General features: G+C 45.6%; 1 protein-coding gene across 1 annotated transcript in view; it reads left to right on the top strand.

Moving 5' to 3' along the window:
- Positions 1–18753, top strand: part of LOC126183363 (cell surface glycoprotein 1-like) — a gene marked incomplete at its 5' end in the record, with an annotated part of 134407 nt that extends 115654 nt beyond the window's left edge. Inside the window, one exon of the mRNA XM_049925282.1 lies at positions 18711–18753. Coding sequence (XP_049781239.1) covers positions 18711–18753 — 43 coding nt within the window. The remainder of the gene's footprint in view (positions 1–18710) is intronic.
- Between the last annotated feature and the right edge of the window lie 1543 nt (positions 18754–20296).

Raw genomic sequence — 20296 nt, 5'->3', positions numbered from 1 at the left:
CTCACACACACTCTACGGGGTGCTTACCCAATTTCAAGACAGGGACAATGATGCTTTCTCGCCACTGACATGCAAACTCACACTTATTCCAGATACAGTCGTAGATGGTAAGGAAACTAAGCTGACAAACCAATAGGTGTTCGAGCATTTGGCTGTGGATGTGATCTGGCCCTACACCTGTAACAGGGTAAAGGGCTAGGGGCTAGGGCAATGAAGAATTCCCACTCACTGAATGAATATAGCATCTGGATCAATGAAGACAGCACTGTTCAAGGAAATACCAGGTACACCTGTGATCTTTGCCCAAACTTACCAAGGAGTGGCATGTGGTCCAATGGTTGAAATGTACCATTCCCAGCATTATTGTCTCTTCATTTTGTTAGGTAGTTGACCCAGGCATGGATCTGCTTAAAGGAAATCAGTTGCTCCATCGATGAATGCTGCTTATGACGTTGGAGAGACCACCTGCGATCACTAACAGCCTTGGCGACTTCGGAGATCCACCAAGGTACTGTCTTGTGAGGGAGGATGCCGAAGAATAGGGGATAGCTAATCAGTTTCCTACAGAATGGCTGTTGTTACATTCTGGACAGCTGTGTCAGTACCTCCAAAATCTGGCAGTAACTTTGCAATGCCTTTACCAGAGCCAGTGATCATGGTTCCACACCACAAAGGATTATAGGCACTGAAGTCAAGCAAAATAACGAAAGGTGGAGAAAGCTAAGAAACCAATGTAGGCACTACGTTCTGAGACACTTCACCATTAGTAGGGAGATAAACGTTACAGATGGTACAATCCTGCTATGCCCTTTATCCAAACAGCTGCAGCCTCCAAAGCTCTATCAAGAGGCACAAGTTCGCTATATACGAAGTCCACAACATTTGTGCAAACTCCATTGAACACCCTATCATAGTCTGTGATATTCTTAAAATATTCCGGGCAGCCACAAAGCGCAATGCACAAAAGCAGAAGAGCTTAAGAGATGTCGCTCAGACAAGTAGTGGAAAAATGCAACAATTCCACTGGAAAATCATGCTGTCGGTGTATTGGGTGTATTGTGAGAGCGTGCAGGGGCAAAGGAGGTAGCTTATGTCCCAGGGTCACCTGCTGCCACCGAGTGAGAGGTTACTGTATCAGCACACACAGGTCATGAGACTCGTTGTGTGGTGCTGTCAGCGGCCTCAAGTCCTACCAGGATCTCCACCTCAGGCACAGTAGAGGAGAATATGAGATCCAGTTGCATGGGGGTCACCAGAATCTCTGTCTTTGAAGACTTATTTTTATCCTCGTTCTCCTTGGGTGGTTTAGATGAGTGGGAGAAATTCTCTGAATTAGTTTCAGGGACTGAGGAGGATTATGAACCCCTACAACCTGCAGCCTGTAACTCCTTCAGCTACTGGCTGGTAGATGCATACCATGAGAAACCTAGGAAGGAAGTGTCCCGAGGAACCCCTCTATGGTGTGGGAAGTTGCATGAATGTGATGCAGCTCTGGCTGGTGGATGGGGGTAGACGTCACCAGCAGTTGGGGAGCTATTGCTCCCAAACTGGGAGTGAGGGAAGAAGCAAGAAGAGAGCCCCAACCATCGGGAAGGTAGACATAGTTGAGCACCCCGAGGGCACACGGTAGGAGGTGTAAGGGCAAGAGTACTCTCGTCAGACAGGGCAATGTTGTCATAGCTGTAGCGTACATCATTATGACATGTGCAGGATGTAGACACACAGACTTGCTTGGCCTCTTGATACGTTAGTTTCTCCAGAGTCTTATACTCCTGTATTTTTGTCTCTCTCTGAAAGGCAGTGCAGTCTTAGAGTTTTGAACACGGCTCTTATTCATAAACCCTATACTGGTTTCAACATAGGATTAAAAAGCCAACTGGTTTCACATAAATGGTAGGTATGTGGACCTAGGTTTCGACACATACGGGGGGGGGGGGGGGTGCCTTCATCAGAATAAATGTTGCTGAATGGCAATACAGAGGAAATGGGGTATGACCAAAAACACATAATGAAGATTTTAAAAAAAATGGTTCAAATGGCTCTGAGCACTATGGGACTTAACATCTGAGGTCATTCGTCCCCCAGACTTAGAACTACTTAAACCTAACTAACCTAAGGACATCACACACATACATGCCCGAGGCAGGATTCGAACCTGCGACTGTAGTGGTCGCGCGGTTCCAGACTGAAGCACCTAGAACCACTTGGCCACAATGGCCGGCAATGAAGATTTTTCATGATGCACAACGGTTACTTGCATAAAATTACATTGCTAAAAAGCAATAGAATTTGGAGCAGTTATGCTCCTGTCAAAAGTAAAACAATGTCGTAGCCTTTGCCACATGCGCCCAGCTGGTATCATCAGAAGAGTGAGCAAGCCCAACGGCTTACATTGCTGCCAGGAAAAGAATACGAGTTGCGTCGCCTATCGGACACAGACAGTAAGTGTGCCCATTTGAAACATTATAGCAGAAATGCTTGAAAGAAAGAATTTTAAAAATAATATATATAGAGAGCTTAATAGTAGTGGGAAAAGGGAAGCATAAATAACCCCACTTTGCTCTGGCAATATCGCAATGACTCATAGCGAGAAGCTGAACTTTTAATTGGAAAATAGGTCGATTGGGCTACCTCCACTAACCTATCCCCTTGCCCCCTTCCCTCCCCTCCACAAGAATGAATGGTACAACGCCGACAGAAGTGCATAACACACGACTTTGCGGCCGAAAACTGGAAAACGTGGGATAGAGCCAATGATTGCACCTTGTGGATGGCTCCCTGTAGGCGCCTCTCAGCAACACCAGTACTGGTGGAGCAGTACAAAATGTAGAAGTCGTCTGCATACAGAGAAGTTGAGACAGATGGCCCTAAAGCTGCTGCTGGATCATTAACGATCACTAAAAATAGAGGCACACTCAATACAGAGCCCTGCAGAACCCCATTCTCCTCGATATCAGGGGAACTATGGGTGGCACCAACTTTGACACGGGAAGTACGAAGCGACAGGAAATTTTGGATAAAGAACGGCAGCGGGCCTCTGAGACCGCACTCCTATAATGTGGCAAGGATATGATGTCACCAGATGGTGTGATACGCTTTTCGTGAATCAAAAAAGGAGGCAACCAGGTGTTGGCGTCTGGAAAAGGCTGTTCGAGAAGCAGACTCGAGGGGCACTAGATTATCAGTGGTAGAGCGACCCTAGTGGAAGCCATCCTGACATGGAGCCAGTAGGCCACGTGACTCTAGGACCCAACCCAACCACAGACACACCATATGTTCCAGCAGCTTACAAAGAACGTTGGAGAGGCTGATGGGCCGATATCTATCCACATCAAGCGGGCTTTTACCGCGTTTGAGCACCTGAATGATGCTGCTTTCCTGCCACTGCGATGGAAAGACGCCATCGCACCAGATCCCGTTGAAGATAAGATGTTTTCAGATGTGAGATGTTTAGTTATGTGACTGTGGATCCGATCTGGCCCAAGAGTTGAGTCGGTACAATGTGCAAGGTCACTGAGGAGCTCCCTGTCTGTAAATGGAGCGTTATAGGATTCACTGTGGCGTGTAGTGAACGAGAATACTTTCCCTTCCAGCCGCACATTGAGAGTGCAAAAGGCTTTGGGGTAATTCACTGACGCAGAGGCTCGAACTTAGTGCTCAGCAAAATGTTTGGCAATCGCGTTTGCGTCGGTATATAACACGACATTTATGTTAACACTGGGAACACCTGTTGGGGTCTGGTACCCGAGAACACGTTTCACCTTTGCTTTTCTCTCCCAACACTCCTGCTTCTGTCGTTTGATATGTTAGCGAATGCATGCACAGAGCCGTTTAAAAGCTATGAGGTGCTCCAGGAAAGGAAGCCGCTTATGCCACTGTAGAGCTCGCCCACGCCCCGTAATTGTTTCAGCGACTTCCAGAGACCACCAACGGATTGCCTTTCTCTGGGGGCACCCTAAAAAGCGAAGGATCGTGTTTTCTGTCACAGAAACGATTGTTGCGGTCACCTGCTCAACCATCACATCAATGTTAGCGTGGGGAGAGATTCAATGGTGACAGCAGAGGTGAAAGTTTCCCAGTCCACCTAGGTTAAAGTCCATCTGGGCAGGCATTCATGGGCCTGACGCCGGGGCAGTGAAGTGACAGGAAGATGGGGAAGTGGTCGCTACCACATAGGTCGTCATGTGGTCTCCAGTGGATAGATGGGAGAAGTCCTGGGCTGCAAATTTATAAATCAATGGCCGAGTAACTACCATGAGCCATAGTGAAATGTGTGGCGGTCCCAGGATGTAAGAGGCAGGGGTCGAACTGAGACAGTAAAGTTTCGACATCTCTGCCTCAGCCAGTAAGCACAGTTCCATCCCACAAGGGATTAAGGGCGTTAAAATCTCAAGAAAGTAGGAAAGGTGTAGGGAGTTGATCAATCAGTGCTGTTAAAACGTTCAGATATACTGCACCATCTGGAGGAAGATATACATTGCAGACAGTTATTTCCTGTGTTATCCTTATTCTGACAGCCACGGCTTCAAGAGGGGTTTGAAGGGGACACAGTTTCACTACAGACTGATTGTAAGACATAAATGCGAACTCCACCTGACACTCGATTATAGTCACTACGGTTCCTGCAATATCCCTTATATCCGTGGAGGGCAGGGGTCCACACTGACAGGAACCAGGTTTACTGGAGGGCAATGTAGATAGCAGGTGTAAGTCTTAACAGTTGCCGTAGCTCAGCCAGGCAGTGGAAAAAAACCGTTGAAATTCCACTGGAAGATGGCGTCATCGTGAGACAGGGAAGGCATGGAACATTCAATGAGACAGTTTACGCCTCAGGGTCACCTGCTGCCACCAACGCTTTGCCTGAGCAGTCTGTATCCATTGTGTCTGAGGGTCTGGCGAGATCTAGGTCCTCGGCAGACATCAGAATCTCCACCTTATCCACCGACACAGAACTTGAAGGTAGCGGTGGTTCGGGTGCCACTGCAATTCCCTTTGCCTTGAGGACCTTCTTGTTGGTTTTCTCTTGCTGCTCCTTGAGTTTCCCTGGCTGGGAGGACTTCACTGATTCAGTCTTTGGGACTGACGATGAGCGTGAATCCCTATGACAATCTGCTTTGGGGCTCATCAGCCATTGGCAGGCGTGATCTTTCCCACTAGCAGAAACCTGGGAAGGAGTGACTCAAGGGACCCCTTCCTAGCAAGAAGAGCCAAAGACGTGCTTCTCCTGCTCAGAAGTGGGGATATCCCCGATGGTTGGAGGGGGGTGTTGCTCCCGAAGTAGGTGGTGCAAGACCAACAGGGACAGAAGGCCCCCCCCCCCCACCCCATCAAGAGGGCGAGTGTAGTGTTCTCATAGCAGTGGTGTAAGACGAGGACATAGCCACAAGATGTAGGAACTCAAATTTACAGTGCAGGTCAGTGGGTCCAAAGTCTTATAGTCCATGATTTTCCTCTCTTTCTGTAAAATCCTTCAGTTTGGCGAGCAAGGTGAATGATGGTCTCCACAGTTGACAGAGATGGGAGGCGGGACAGATGGAGTATTGATATGTGATAGATGTCCATTAATTCGACATGTGACACTGAAAGTACAGTGGGCAGACTGATGGCCAAACTCCCAGTTTTTAAAGCACCACATGGGGGCAGGATATATGGCTTAAAGTCTCAGCACTAGAACATCACCTTGTCTTTCTCGGGCAATGTGTCACCCTCGAAGGCCAAGATAAAGGCACCGGTGGCAACTTGTTATCCCTCCGACCCCCATGGACACTCCAGATTAAATTAACACCTCGCTTTTCTAAATTGGCGCACAGCTCTTCTTCAGTCTACAGAAGAAGGTTCCAGTGGAATATAACACCCTGCACCATAATTAAGCTCTTACGGGGCGTGATGGTACCAGAAACATCCCCCAGCTTGTCACAAGTGAGTAATACCCATGACTGGGCAGAGGGTACTGTTTTTAGCAATACTGACCCAGACCGCATGTTGTACAAGCCCTTCACCTCCCCAAACATGTCCTCCAAATGCTCCACAAAAGACTCAGGATTCATGGACATGACAGATTCCCCATCAACTCTGGTACACACGAGGTACCGGGGTGAATAAACTTCACTGCCATCCTTGGCTTGGCGTTCCTACCATGGTGTTTCCAGGGAGGGCAACGATTTGAGGTCATATTTCTTAGTTCTGAAGTTAGAATTTGTCCACTTAGAGACTGCTGGCGGCAGACCACCAACAAGAGATGACGTACTACGCTTCATGGCATGTCATGCGCCCTGATGCCACCCACTCCAACCAGGGGGCCTCCCTACAGGCGCTGCCCAGCCTCAGTAAGGGCCACCTGGCAGAATGGCCATTGCCCAGAGTCCCGATTCCCCAGGGACATGGAAATCTACTCCATGGCATACGTGGGGAATTAACGACGCAGGCATCAGCAGTGAGATCCCTGTGCGGTCAAGGGGCTACTACCACCAAGGTACATGGCGGCCCCACCACAGTGGACTGTCTACAATGCTGGACATGAGGTACCAATAATTCCATGGTCATCATCAGCACAGAAAACGACACTGCATAGTGGTTGGAGGAAAACGCACCCAGGAAGGTGTCCTCGCCCAAGAGATGGAGGATGAGCGGGACTGCAATGCCACGACGAGAAAGTGGGCTAAAGATCTCTATGCACAATGGACACGATGCACCACGTAAGGTGCCATTGCTCAATTGACTCACTCTTCGGGAAAATTTAGAAAGATGGAGGTAAAACCCTACAGCAGACCATCACATAAAGGCCAAAAGCTTTGAAGACTCCTTTCAGTCGCCTCTTACGACAGGTAGGAACACCTCAGGCCTATTCTAACCCCTGGGTCCACAGCAGCATTGCGCCTGGGGGTCAAACTCGTACATACTGCAATATGACGAATCAATCTAAATGGAACGCTGAGCCGTATCAGCTATTCTGTCACTGTGACATATGAGTTTAAGTGTAGTTTCAGTATCGATCACCTATGGAGAGCAGTTTGGGAAAGCTCCGCAACGTCGCAAAACTTTTCCGGTTTCTTTATGTTGTGACTGTCTTATTTAAAATCAACCAGTGTGTGTTGTGTGTTATGCTTGCAGCAGCAACAACATGATTTACCATGCGATGTCTAGCTTTCTGTGAGTGGCAATGGATCATAGCGTGTTCGTATCAGTTTAGAACCTGACAGTCCTCAAAATCGTGGCAGAAAAAACAGTACGTATGGCAGTGTACAAAGCTTGTTACAGCAGAAAAAAATAACAGTACTTCAAACAATGACACAGGGTCACAGGAAGCTTCTCTTGCGACTTAGGATAGTCTGTGGGATACGGTCATCCTCCTACGGTACAGGCAATGATACCTTACACTGGTCTATGCAGTGGCTCAATACCTGCGTGTTTAATAGGATCGCCGCATGTGCTCCTTGCCGGCATGCAGAAGTTATTTGTTTTCGATATATGGGAAGAGGCAGATACTGTAAAAATCTTACGAAGTTCTCTATCGGATGAAGTTAGCGGAGCTTTTATAGTTCGAAGGTTTTCTCTGTTGAATGGTACAGAATAAAGATGATAGAATGTTGGGGTGATAAACATGAATCGACCCTTAGGGACGCAAATCTGCTTTGGACTGGAGTACTGGTATGATGTTTAGCCTTCGTAATTATCGCAATAAGGAACACCCCCGTAACTATTCGTACTTTCTTTATACTACCTCGTACTGCAGGAGCGGGTTTCGTTTGGCACCGACCGTACAAATTGTACTATGTACATGGTTGGCGGTGCTACGACAACATGTTGCCAATTCCATCGAATGGTCGAAACACGGTCCTGTTGCACTAACTCAGCTTAGCCCATTTCTACGCGGACTGCAGAATGTGGTAGATATAGCTTTCTCTGACTTCTACTCAGTTCTGACAAACTGGAACGATCACATGAGCAAAGATGCAGGGATGGCAGTGCAGAATTTGAGAGGCAGTTGCAAGATACATAAGAACTATCTAAAATTTTACTGAAGCAGATATGTTCGAAAAAGATGACTCGTTTCTATTTATGAGAGTGTCAGGAACATGGTTCACTAGTGGCTGTAATCATTAAAAGACTTCTCCATAGGAACCAACGCAGGTGTGTGGTTGAATGGAAAGGCTTGATTCCAAATCACAGACAGCATTTCTATCGGAAAGCATGGCACTTGAGATCTGACAAGCTAGTGTACATTTTTTACAACCTCAATCAGCATACTGTCTACTGCGTGATCATTCTCAACCAACCATCAGCTATAAACCAGTGGAACCTTTGACGTGGCATCGAGAGAGAATGCGTTACAAATATTGGAGAAATATTTAGCAGTGTCATGATGGAGCTGCAAATACCGGCTTCATATGCATTTCTTAGCCTAATCACTTTCTAAATTCGGTAATTTTATTACGAGCTTACACCGTCGGCGACGTGTAATCGCACTGTTGGTCTGTTAATATACACTCCAGCAATCACCGTCTATATTCACTGTCAAGGTATTTGTATGGAAAACGCAATTCATTCGTAGACAATGCTGTACCTCGATTTATAAGGCTTTTGTAGTTTTTGTCATGCATGTCGTTAGCGATACTTGCGAGCACCTGGAGAACCAAGACCGCTTGTGACAGTTCAAATGGCTCTGAGCACTATGGGACTTAACATCTATGGTCATCAGTCCCCTAGAACTTAGAACTACTTAAACCTAACTAACCTAAGGACATCACACAACACCCAGTCATCACGAGGCAGAGAAAATCTCTGACCCCGCCGGGAATCGAACCCGGGAACCCGGGCGCGAGAAGCGAGAACGCTACCGCACGACCACGAGCTGCGGACTCTTGTGACAGTAACATAGTCATTGCGATCTTGTTTTGAACATTTGGTGGCTTGAAAGACGGTTACGTTTCTGTTTCTAAGACACTGTGGTACCACTCGCAAGAAAAACATATGGGACATGTCCACCCACCGCTAATTTTTGGTCAGTCTTGTTTCATATCGCCAGAAATCAGCTAGTGGCGAAGTACTATACTTAGTAGTAGGGGATGTGTGATATATTTCTATTTCCAGAGCCAGAGTCGTCAGGAGGGGTATTTCCGATACTTCGCTTGTTGTCGAATTTCGTCCAATTGAGACTGCGATTGTAATATTTAGTTGTAAATACAGTGATAAAATGTGTATGTAGCCGATTTCCTAGGACGATTCTGTGTGGCGGTGCGTGGCGTGCGGCGGCGATGGCCAATGGCGGGAATGATTCACGTTTCCGGCTTATGGCAGGAGATGTCATAATGGAAAGACCGTTTGGGGTACAAGAATGTAGCTGACTTAGGTGTATCGCCCTCTAGATGGCTGAATAGTAAACTAATACCCACTATTTGATGGAAAGCCTTCGTGATCGCGTGTATTCACTGTCGAAATTTGAGAAGAATCAATGTGGACGTGTGTTTGCAATGGACCATTATTCCCTCCCATATAAATTGTCAAGCTGGCTGCTTCTCCACATTTACTGCCTATATTTGGTTGAGCGAACATTGATTGTGGTGTGTGCATCTAGCAAGTGGAAGACACATTTGCCTTTTTCTAGACATGAGAAGCACCTTAGTTGACTGTAAATTATTGGGGTGATTCGGAATCTGGTGTATCACCGACATCGGTATTTGCGAGTGGAACATCAGTTTTCTCTATTTTTTTCGAGTTTTCACGTAAATATCTTAGCAGACGGGTTAAGTTTCTAGCTATGGAACATTCTGCAGCAGTAAGGATAACGTTTGTGAGATATTCCACCTGATCATCCCAACTGGCGAAATTTTGTTCTTTGAAGGTCGCCAGGGAAGAATAAAGCCGCCAGTCAGCCATAGTAAGCTGCCATTTGGACGTGCACGCAGATGGGGTAGGAGTCAGCAGATAGGACATGGGAAATGGTCACTCGAGTGGGTATCAGGAAGAACAAACGACTCAAGACGATGGGCAAGCTGGGCAGTGCAAAAGGATAGGTCCAAATGGGAATAGGTGTGCGAGGAATTTGAAAGAAAAGTGGGAGCTCCAATGTTTAGGCAGAAGAGGTTAAGTTAGTTAAGAAAGTCAGTCACGAGGGCACCCCTCTGACAGGTCCTGTGGGAACCCCAAAGGAGATTATGTGCATTAAAGTCACTGAGTAGCCAAAATGGGGGTTGTAGCTGCCCAATAAACTGAAGGATGTCTGCCCTGGGGACATCAAATGACGGAGGGACATAATTGGTACAGAGGGAATAAGTGAGGTGGGCAAGGAAAAGCCGAACTACAACATCTTTAAGACTGGTAGTCAGGGAGATGGGCTGACTTTGAGTGTCATCCTGTATGAGCAACATGACACCCCCATGATATGGATGCCGACCTCAGGGGGAAGGCAAAATAAGTCGGTAAGTAATGTGAAAGCTCAGAGCAGTCGTGAGGGCGCAATTTCGTTTCCTGAATGTAGAGTACAAGGGGATGCTGCAATGCTAAAAGCAGCCGTAAATCCTCTTTGTGAGACCCAAGGCCGCGAACATTCCATTGGAGGACTGCCATGAGGAGGCGGAGATGTAGAGGTGTCAACTCAGTGGCCGCCGAGTTACAGCTGGTGTAGAGTCGCTACTACAGAGCAAATAAGGAGGAGGATCCTGCTCCATGAGGTTCACAGAATCATCAGCTTGCTTGTGTGGTCGGTCTATGGAGTCCAACTCGGATAAACGGTTGGTGGAGCACACTGGCAATACAGAAGCCGGCCGGGCTAAGGTACCATGTGGTGACGCTGTTGAAGAGGATCTTCGAGTTGGTGAAGGAGAAGCCCATTTGCCTTTGGTGGACTTCTTTGAGCCTTTCTGGTTAGAGGAAGACTCTTGTGTTCTTTGGCTGGAGGGACATAGGAAGTCTTCATGAGAGTACTCGTTCTGCCCTTTCTGGCCTACCGGTTGTGTAGCTGGTGGCCTCGCCTCTTGAGGTGAGAGTTTGACGGCTTGTTGCACAGCTGGACAGAGGGATGGCGATGCTACCTTCACACTGGGTGATTTCAGAATCTCAGAGCTGAATTGGAGGTCACATGTCTGCATGGCGATGTCCTTCATGGAGCGAGGGGTAACAAGAACAGACCTATAGGTGCCAGACGGGAGAATACAGGGTTTGCGACTAGCCAGTAACTTCCGAGTGACTTTGTAAGGCACTTCTTTTACCCAGATCACTTGGACAGCCCACTCATCAAGATAAACGGGACCATCCCGAGAGGAAGAGCATGGCCGCCATTGCAGTTGATACAGCGGGGAGAAGGAGCGGGCAATCGCCCTCCTGTGCACCCCAACTACAGGTTACACATTTGGCTGCATGTTGGCAAGAGGTTCTAGTGTGGGTGAAATGATGACACTGGTGGCAGCGCGTCGGGTTCGGAATGTACGGCTGTACTGTGATAATTTCATGGCCTGCTTTGATCTTGGACAACACCACCACTCTACCAAAGGTGGGGAAAAGAGTGCTGGTGGGCACTAAGGAGGAATCAACCTTTTTCATTACATGATGGACAACGATGACACAATGGTCAGAGAGGTAAGATTGGACTTTGGCCTCAGTTAGATCGTCAAGCGGCCTGGTGTAAATTACACCACAGGAAGAATTCAAAGTTCTATGGGCCTTGACACAAACAGGATAGCCGTGGAGAAGCGAGGCAGTAAGCACTTGTGCTTGAGAATCAGAAGTAGTCTCCAAAAGCAAAGAGCCATTTCGTAAATAAGAGCAGGATTTCACAGGTCTGGCAATTGCATCAACACCTTTCTGAATAAAAAACCGATTTACCGTGGCGACGGACTGACCATGGTTCAGCGGGAAGGGTCTTGGAATCATTAACTGCATCATGTTTACGTTTCGTAGACGTCGATTTTGAAGATAATTGACTCATCGCAAGGATATCCCCCATGATTCCCAGCATCTCTGATGGCACTCTCTTTCCAACTGGGAGCCCCCTTCACAAGGGGGCGCACCTGCTGTAGGTGATTGTTCACACCTCAGGTCACACCTCCTGAACACCTGACAGAGGGACCAACCCACTGACCCTGGGCTGTGAATTTCGCGTTACCCAGTCACCTGTTATGTATCAGACGTGTGGGCTGGCCTTCAGGAGCGCACCAGGAGGAAGAAGAAAAAGGGGAACCTCAAAAGCGGAAGCAAAGGAACGAGAGAAGGGAAAGAAAGGAAAAGGGAGCGAAAAACAAAGGAGAGTGTTCTTACACCAGTGGCAGACAGTGCAGAACATTCCCAATAACATCCCAGACAGTTCCCCAAGTGAGGGGAAAAAGAATAGAAACAGGATAGACATGCAGCGCAGAAGGGGAAAAATGCTTCAAAGGCTGGGGCCTACGGTAGCCAAGCACGAACTCACCAAAGAGTTGAGAGCCCCTGGGGGGATTGGACTTGAGAACTGAACACAAGTTCTCTGCTCCCCAGACGTGCACGCTGGTTGCTACGCCAGCAGGGCTTTCATTGCATTGTCGGTAAATAAGCCGTATCAGAAAGAATTTCTCTCCTCGACTTTTAAGAAAATTGTGTTAGCGAACTCCATATATCAAGCAGAAAAAAATCTACCAATCCCATCAATTTTGAGTAGATTACATGTCAAACTTTAGGGGTGGTTTCCTCAAAAACGGGACGGCCAAAATAACTTAGTCTTTCATTTTAAGTTATGCACAAGCGACCTGCCAAATATGATCCAAATCTGTTTGCCATTTCTGAGGCGTTCCCATTTTAAGTGAGCTGTTCACATAAGTGGCCAATAAAACTGGTTTCCCCTCAGAATTCTAAGTCCGCCCATCTACACGATCTGGCACCTCTGTAGGATGAGGAAACATCTGGAGGAAGCGTTATCCTCTCCACTAGAGCTGTTCCAGTACTGTTATCTGCTTGTGGTCTGTGGTAAATGTCGTGCAATGTAGATGCAAAGGCGTGAGTGAGCCCACTCATCACTTTACGTTTTAACAGCATTTCAACTGGCTGCTAATGGTATCAGTCTGATGGAGCCTCAAAGATGATTTGCTTCACTTTCTCTCCCAATCCTTCCGAGAAAGAGCCTGTGGCTGTATCACGGTCAGAACTGCTTAAACTCGAGAGTTTCATTGTCCTACAAGGGCCACCACCCGCATGGCGCTGGTTGCCGTCCGACGGGGTGAAAGCTGTGCTGCTCATTTCTGACACGTTTCTGTATCACAATGGTAAGGAAAACATTGTTTCTTATACTCAGTCCAGTCAAATTAAAGTGACCACCTGTCAAAAGCCTGAATAACCACATTTTCCAGTAGTAGACGTGCATGGAGAGTGTCAATGAGTATCTGAGAAGTACTGAAAGTGATGCAGAACCACGACGATTCCAGTGTCGTCGCCAGGTGCCCTAGATTGAGAGTCCATGTCCCGAACAGCCCAATCAATATGGTCTCTCAGATTCTAGATTGGGTTTAAATCCGGGGAGTTTGGTAGCCAAGAGTACGGTAAACTCATCCTGGTGCTCTTCGAACCACGCACCTACTCTGCGAGCTATGTCACAAGTTGTATTGTCCTGCTGGTTGATGCCATAATGCCGAGGATAAACTGCATGAAGGGGTGGACATGGTCCCCAAGGATAAATACATACTTGTGTTTATCTACAGCATCTTCCTGAAAGACGAGATCAGCCAGAGAATGCCACGAAAACATTCTGCAGACCATAACCCTCCCTCATCCGATCTGGACACACTGCTTTCAGACGTTTCATGCAGTACTGGCCAATGGCCATCTCTGATGGAGCATAATACGTTATTCATATGGAAAGGCCACCTGTCACCATTTAGTGGGCGTCTAGTTGCGGCACTGGCATGCGAATTCCAACCTTCGCCGCTACTGAACCGCAGTCAGCACGGGTGCCTGCTATGGGGGCTCATACGCAGCAACGTTCGGTGATCAGTCGTTGAGGAGACACTGTTGGTAGCCCCTGTTGGGAGCCGTAAGTTGCTCAGTAGTTGCACATCTCTCTGCCCGTACAAATCTCGGCAGCCGTCGTTCACACCTATGGCCTGAGGTACATCACATTTGCCTCGGCGCCGGTGGATAGCGTCATGTTGCCATGCACGGTGCACTTTAAACCACAGCAGCGACCGAACGGTTTCAAAACTTGCCCGTTTAGTACATGCTTTCACCCTTGGCCCGAAAGCCAATGATCATGTCCTATTGGACGTCAGATAAATGTCTCCGTTTCCGCATCATGAGAACGACTGCACTGATTTCCGCGTTCCCCCGACACGCTTTATATACCCTCCACAGCTAGTGCTGCCACATACCGTCTGAAAGTTATTGTACGTTGACGTCGAACACTGGTGATGATCACAATGTGACTGGACCGAGTAGTCGTTTGAATTTTCGCGCGAAACGACTTCGATAAACCAAGTGAGTTAGTTACGCAACATGTTTTGACTACTATTAGTATTTATCAATTTCAGTTTCTTATTTCTAGTTTTAGTATTTGTCTTGCAATTACGAACTTGATTTTGCTTATTTTAATCTCATGAACGTTGTTTAAACGTTATAAAATAGTGTCTAAATGTTTAACATTTGGGACATATTGTTCGCTTTGGGTTTAGTGGACGGTAGAAGTCAGCGGAGGCAGCTAGAAACATTACTGTCGTTTACGGGCAAATAACGTCAGCAAAGGAGTTTCTTCTTTCAAGAAGGAATGTTCTGGCAGTAATGTTTTACCACATTAAGTTAGTCTCGATAGTTTTCAATCATCAACTGCGACATTTTATTCTTCGCGTGACATTTCCATTCAGCTGGCAAGGTTCAGAAGTTCGGTGTATGAGAACTGTATGATCCAATTCAATGCAACAAAAATCAAAGGGATGACTATTACTGCATTTTTGTAAGTAGCGTCTGTTTCGAAAGGCCAGACACCATTTTCATCCTCCAGCCTCTATGAATCAAGACACAACGGAATTAAAGACATGAACTGCCAGTGGACATGAACTTAAATCAATGGGAGAAGTTAAAAATTTGTGCCAGACCAAGATTTGAACCCGTGTACCGTGTTTACTAGGCTTCCTAGTAAGCAGAAGACCTGGGTTCGAGTCATATATTACGGCAAAATTTTCAACTTTTCCCACTGATTTAAATCAATGTCCACTGGCATTTGACATCTTTAATTCCTCTGTATCTATAAATGAATGGCTGAGTACTCATGAAAGACATCTCCTCGAGCAAAGGGTAGTGTGACAGGAAATACTTGACATCTGGTGTGACGAAAAGGGTGCTCTGCACCACGAACTCCTCCGCACGAGTATACTAATTGCAGCTGCCATTTGTTATAAACAGCTGGGACACGTTTCAACCGCAGTATGACAAAAACGATCAAAACTTCTAGTGGTGTTACTACGTGATAATGCATCCACTGATTTCACAAAAGTATGTCCAGTTGCTAATTTGGGATGTCATCGCTCATGCACTTATCTTGTGCCCTAAAATTTTCACCTTTCCCACTAAATATCTTACGTCAAGAAAATCACTTTCTAGGGGAAAATACACTTCAAACCTGGCTTGACGATATCTATCTCCGAGCGTGTGGGTTTCTACGTGCGTGGAATTGGTAAACTAAATGAGAATTGTCAAACTTCCACGTGGAACGACCTTCCCAGAGTCAAAATAAGAAAAACTGCATGTCTTTGATACATCGTGCGAGGAATATAGCAATAGAGATGCAGGAAATGAAGCACGTCTCATTTTTTAACGAATGCATAATGATTTCATATGTCACAAAGTAAAAGACATTTTATGAATAATATAGTCCGTCACCCTTCTGCATTTTGGGGTTTAGGTTTTACTTCCGATACTTATGGGAAATGAAATCTAAAAACCAAAATACCATAGATTAGACCCTAGATTTCATTTCCAATATATATCCTTCCAATCTAAAATGAGTTTCTTAAACTTACAAGGACATCTCATATGCACATGAATAAATTGATAAAGTGAAGACTAACATCTTTTGTTTTGTCTAGTTTGCTATACCTCGAGGTATATAACCTGAGTCAACGTAAGGTAAACAAATGGGGTCGACAGAAGCGTCCGATCCCACGCGTCGGCTTTGACCCGTGACGTAAGGGTGTTGTGTGTGACGTCATGTCGGCGCGGAGTTTGGTTTCAGTGTGGCTGTCTCCAGTTCTGTTTTATTTTATTTACTTTTCTGATCTGTTCGTTTTATCTCGTGAGATTTTTTTAAATTTAAAAACGCTTATTACTTATCTTAATTATCTGTTTCCTCCAATTTCTGTTTTAGTTTATTATATTTATCTTTCTGATCTGTTCGTTCTATCCCGTGAGATTTTTTTAAAAAAAGACAAAAAACACTAATCAGCTACTGAAGCATCTTTATCTTCTATGGGTTGCAGGGGTTACGACCCCTGGGGAGGTGGGTGGGTATTCATGCATGGCTGTCTTCACTTACACGTTGTAGCTACGCAAGGCGTCTAAATTTGTTTATATTTAGCTTGCCCCGCCCCCCTCCCCCGCCCAAAACACCCCATTTCCCGCGCTTGTCCCGTTAGTGTCATTAGGCTTCTGGTGGAAAGTGTGTGTGTGTTTTGTTTCCGCCATATTTGTGACGTCATGGGTCAAAGCAGACGGGCGGGATCGGACACTTCCGTATTTCCAACAAATGATAAGAGGATGGCGCTGTAATCGGCGAGTGCAATCGGTCGGGACTTGTGTAGGTAGGTCGCCATACTGGTCGGTCAGACGGCGTGTGGGCATATTGCAAATAGAAAAGCATCAACACAAAGTATACTGAAATAATTGCGAGTAGATGATTGTAACAAGCTATTCCCCCGTAATTTTAAGTGAACTGGCCGCGTAACAACGATTTTGTTATCGGACCTTTGAGAGGGAGGCTTCCAGCAACCCCGATGGTTTACAACAGTAAACTGCAGCGTAACTGTGCTCGATATGTCTTATTTACTGCAAAAGTAGCCATAAAAGATTGGAAGGTTCTTCTGGAATAAAAGATTACGTTCTCTAACATAAACTAATTTCCAAAAGTAGAAACACACCTACCCGCATCACACACACACACATTCACCTTGATGAAACTGACAGATTCCAAGAATGATTCACTCTGAAATAGCCACGGAAAATTCGACATTACTGTTTCAACTAAATACTCCTCACAATACAGTACATTATTAAATACTATCTTAATTTCGCGTATTCCAGTCTCTCGGCTCTTTCTCAAATTGTATAATGAATTGTCCGAGGAAATGCAGAAGGTTATCCAAATACATCCGTTTAAAAAGGCAGAACAGTTTTCGTAAGTAATGCATACTACACAGTCAAAAATTATGTAGACGACTCAGTAGTTGTTAATGGAAGGAGGTAATTACAACAGCCTGTCACATTACAATACATAACCACAAACTAATGCTTCTACAAGAAGTGCCAACGTCTGTAGGTATGGTAGTAATGTCTTTCTCCTGAACTCAGTATCTATCGTGGTGGGATACTGACTCAGTTTTTCAGGCGGACAGATGAGAACGGGAAGACGTGAATGACTCTTAGACCGTGTTTACACCTGGGGTCAGTTCTCCGGAACACTGGAGACAGTGCAGTTGGCATAGCAGAATATTCATTGTGCAGGAGTCGCCAGTAGATGTCCTTAGTGTGTGCAACGATGAGGAGCAAAACTGTTTCCTGTTATAAGTTGTCTGGAGAAAACTAAGTAAAAGAACGTTGTACAAGATGGATCAACCGAATCAGGCAGCGCAGTTGTTAAGCCTCTAACCTCGTATCGGTAAAGATTAAGTCTGCTCTGTCCTACCACCTGATTTACATTTTCCATGGTTTTCCTAAAGTATTGGAGACAAATGCCAGGAAGGTTCTTCAGCAAAGCCGCGGCCTACCGTGTGCCCTACCCTCGTAAAAACAGCCTTATATATTCTATGTATAAATTAGATATTTTCATTGAATTGTGGTGACAAATCCTATACCATTGTGACGATCCGTGGATGAATAAATTAACTGTTAAAGTGTTCGTATGGATTTAAGGAAACGAACTCTCAGGATTAATGGACAAGAATTTTAATTCCACTCAGAATATGAGTCTTGTTTCTGAAAACCTGCACTTGTGTCTGTAATTATACGCAACTCATTTTTAATGCACCACATTTAGAAGAAAATTTCCTGTAATACGCCACACCATAAGTAACCAGTTTGAATTTGTGAAATATTTGTACATTATATCATTAAGTTTCAACAAAAGCACATAAATACGCACAAAGCGCCGGAAGCACGATATAGGTCAGTAATGAAAGTTGCAAAACGTCAAGCTGTTGCCACAGTTGGTAGGTTAACGAATTTGTTTCCTAGAGACGATATCAGCTACAGTTCTGAAACACATATGGTTAATATGGAACGAACTATCTCACATAGCGTGAAATTTAGACAGTAAACATTTAACATCCGAAATGCTAAACACACCTACACAGGCTTATCCTTCATATGACGCTGAAGTGAGAACTAGGGAGACGCAGCTAGCCCCATTGAAACAAGAATTACTTTCTCAAATTTTTAAATAATAAAAGAAAGCTACTTACGTCAGAAAAAGGGCCAATGTATTTCTTGCCGGCAAAGCTCTTGAAATTCTCGCAAACAATATGTGAGATGATTAATCTTGGACCCAGGCTGTCATGGGAACAAGCTGGTTTTGGAGGCGGTGGAATGTAAACATCACCAAGCCTCATTGCTCCCTCTTCGTCTGAATGCTCGCTGTCTTGATCAAAGTCTTCATTTCCTGACCGATCCGATTCCATAATGCTGAATAGCGACTGCACTATTATGCCTGCTCCCGCCAGTTACAAACAAACAACTGTCCCTTAAGCCGGAAAAGGTCGTGAGGCAGGTCAAAGCTCTCCATAAACGCAGATGTTTCACATGCCGTATAGCTGTCACAGAGGTTCATAGCTGTAAAACGTTTTCATGTATAATTTCAAAAACACATTTGCTAATTTATCGAAATGTATCTGAGACTATTTTTATTAATTCTCTGGAATAAGATGTCAACAAAAAGTGGAAAATAAGAGTGACACGGGTTGTGTAATTCAGTCAGCGAATGCTTCATTTCATAAGGTACAGCGTAAAGGTGCTTTTACATCTGTGCGCCGTGCGGCTATAGCTTGCCCCACTCGAAAGTAGAGGCGCCCAATGTGAATACAGGTGTGAATGGAATTAGTCGCATGCACATGTTGATGAACACGCAAGTAACCTACACGCGTGCCTCTACTTGCATGTGGGGCAAAAAAATGGTTCAAATGGCTCTAAGCACTATGGGACTTAATATCTGAGGTCATCAGTCCCATAGACTTAGAACTACTTAAACCTAACTAACCTAAGGACATCACACACACCCATGCCCGAGGCAGGATTCGAACCTGCGACCGTAGCAGCTGCGTGGTACCGCACTGAACGCCTAGAACCACTCTGTCACAGCGGCCGGTCCGTGTGGGGCAACCCCAAGTCGCACGGCGACTAGGCGCTAGGCGCACATGTGGAAACGCAGCTTAAGAAATATTTATATGAGATATTCGTTATCCCTCACAACGAAAATATTTTCAGTGATAATTGCTGAAGAGCACAAATATTTCGTTAGATGCGAAAACGTAACATCTTTTAATAAATGATGTACCTAAAGCGCAAGAGAAAGTGTCCGAGGAATGCATGCATAAGAGGATGGACCAAGTGCTACTGTTTTACGCCGCTGGTGATACAGATACGCCTTTCTGAAGTAAAGAAGGATTATTAATGTTCCCTTGACGTCGAGATCATTAGATACAGAGCACAAACTCGCAACGTACAAGAAAGGAACAAGAATAGGCCACTGACCAGATTCAGGCGGCGTCGTATAAGGCGGAATGGGGAAACCACGAAATCCTAAACCGAGGCAGCTAGAGTGCGTCCTTCTGAGTACGAGGCGAGTGTCTTCACCACTGTACCATCAGGCAACAGCGAAATTATGCCAAATTCAAGAGTAAATAAATAAACGAAGTAAAAAGACGGACAACTCTTAATTTCACTCAATCGCTACTTACGATAATTGAAATTCTGGAAAAATAAAGTTTCTCATTTGCAACAGTTCCAGCTACAGCGCATTGATGGATGAAAGCCAGCTGGCTACTAGTTTGCAGAAATTGACTGACCTGCTCTTGAAGCCACTTTTGCCAGATGAATGGTGTGAAGAAGATAGTGATTATTATGATATGCTGAGAGAGCA

The sequence above is a fragment of the Schistocerca cancellata genome, chromosome 4 (genome assembly GCF_023864275.1).
Source record: "Schistocerca cancellata isolate TAMUIC-IGC-003103 chromosome 4, iqSchCanc2.1, whole genome shotgun sequence".
NCBI lineage: Eukaryota > Metazoa > Arthropoda > Insecta > Orthoptera > Acrididae > Schistocerca > Schistocerca cancellata.
Note: the sequence above shows the minus strand (reverse complement) of the source record. Positions and strands in the feature narration are given on the sequence as shown.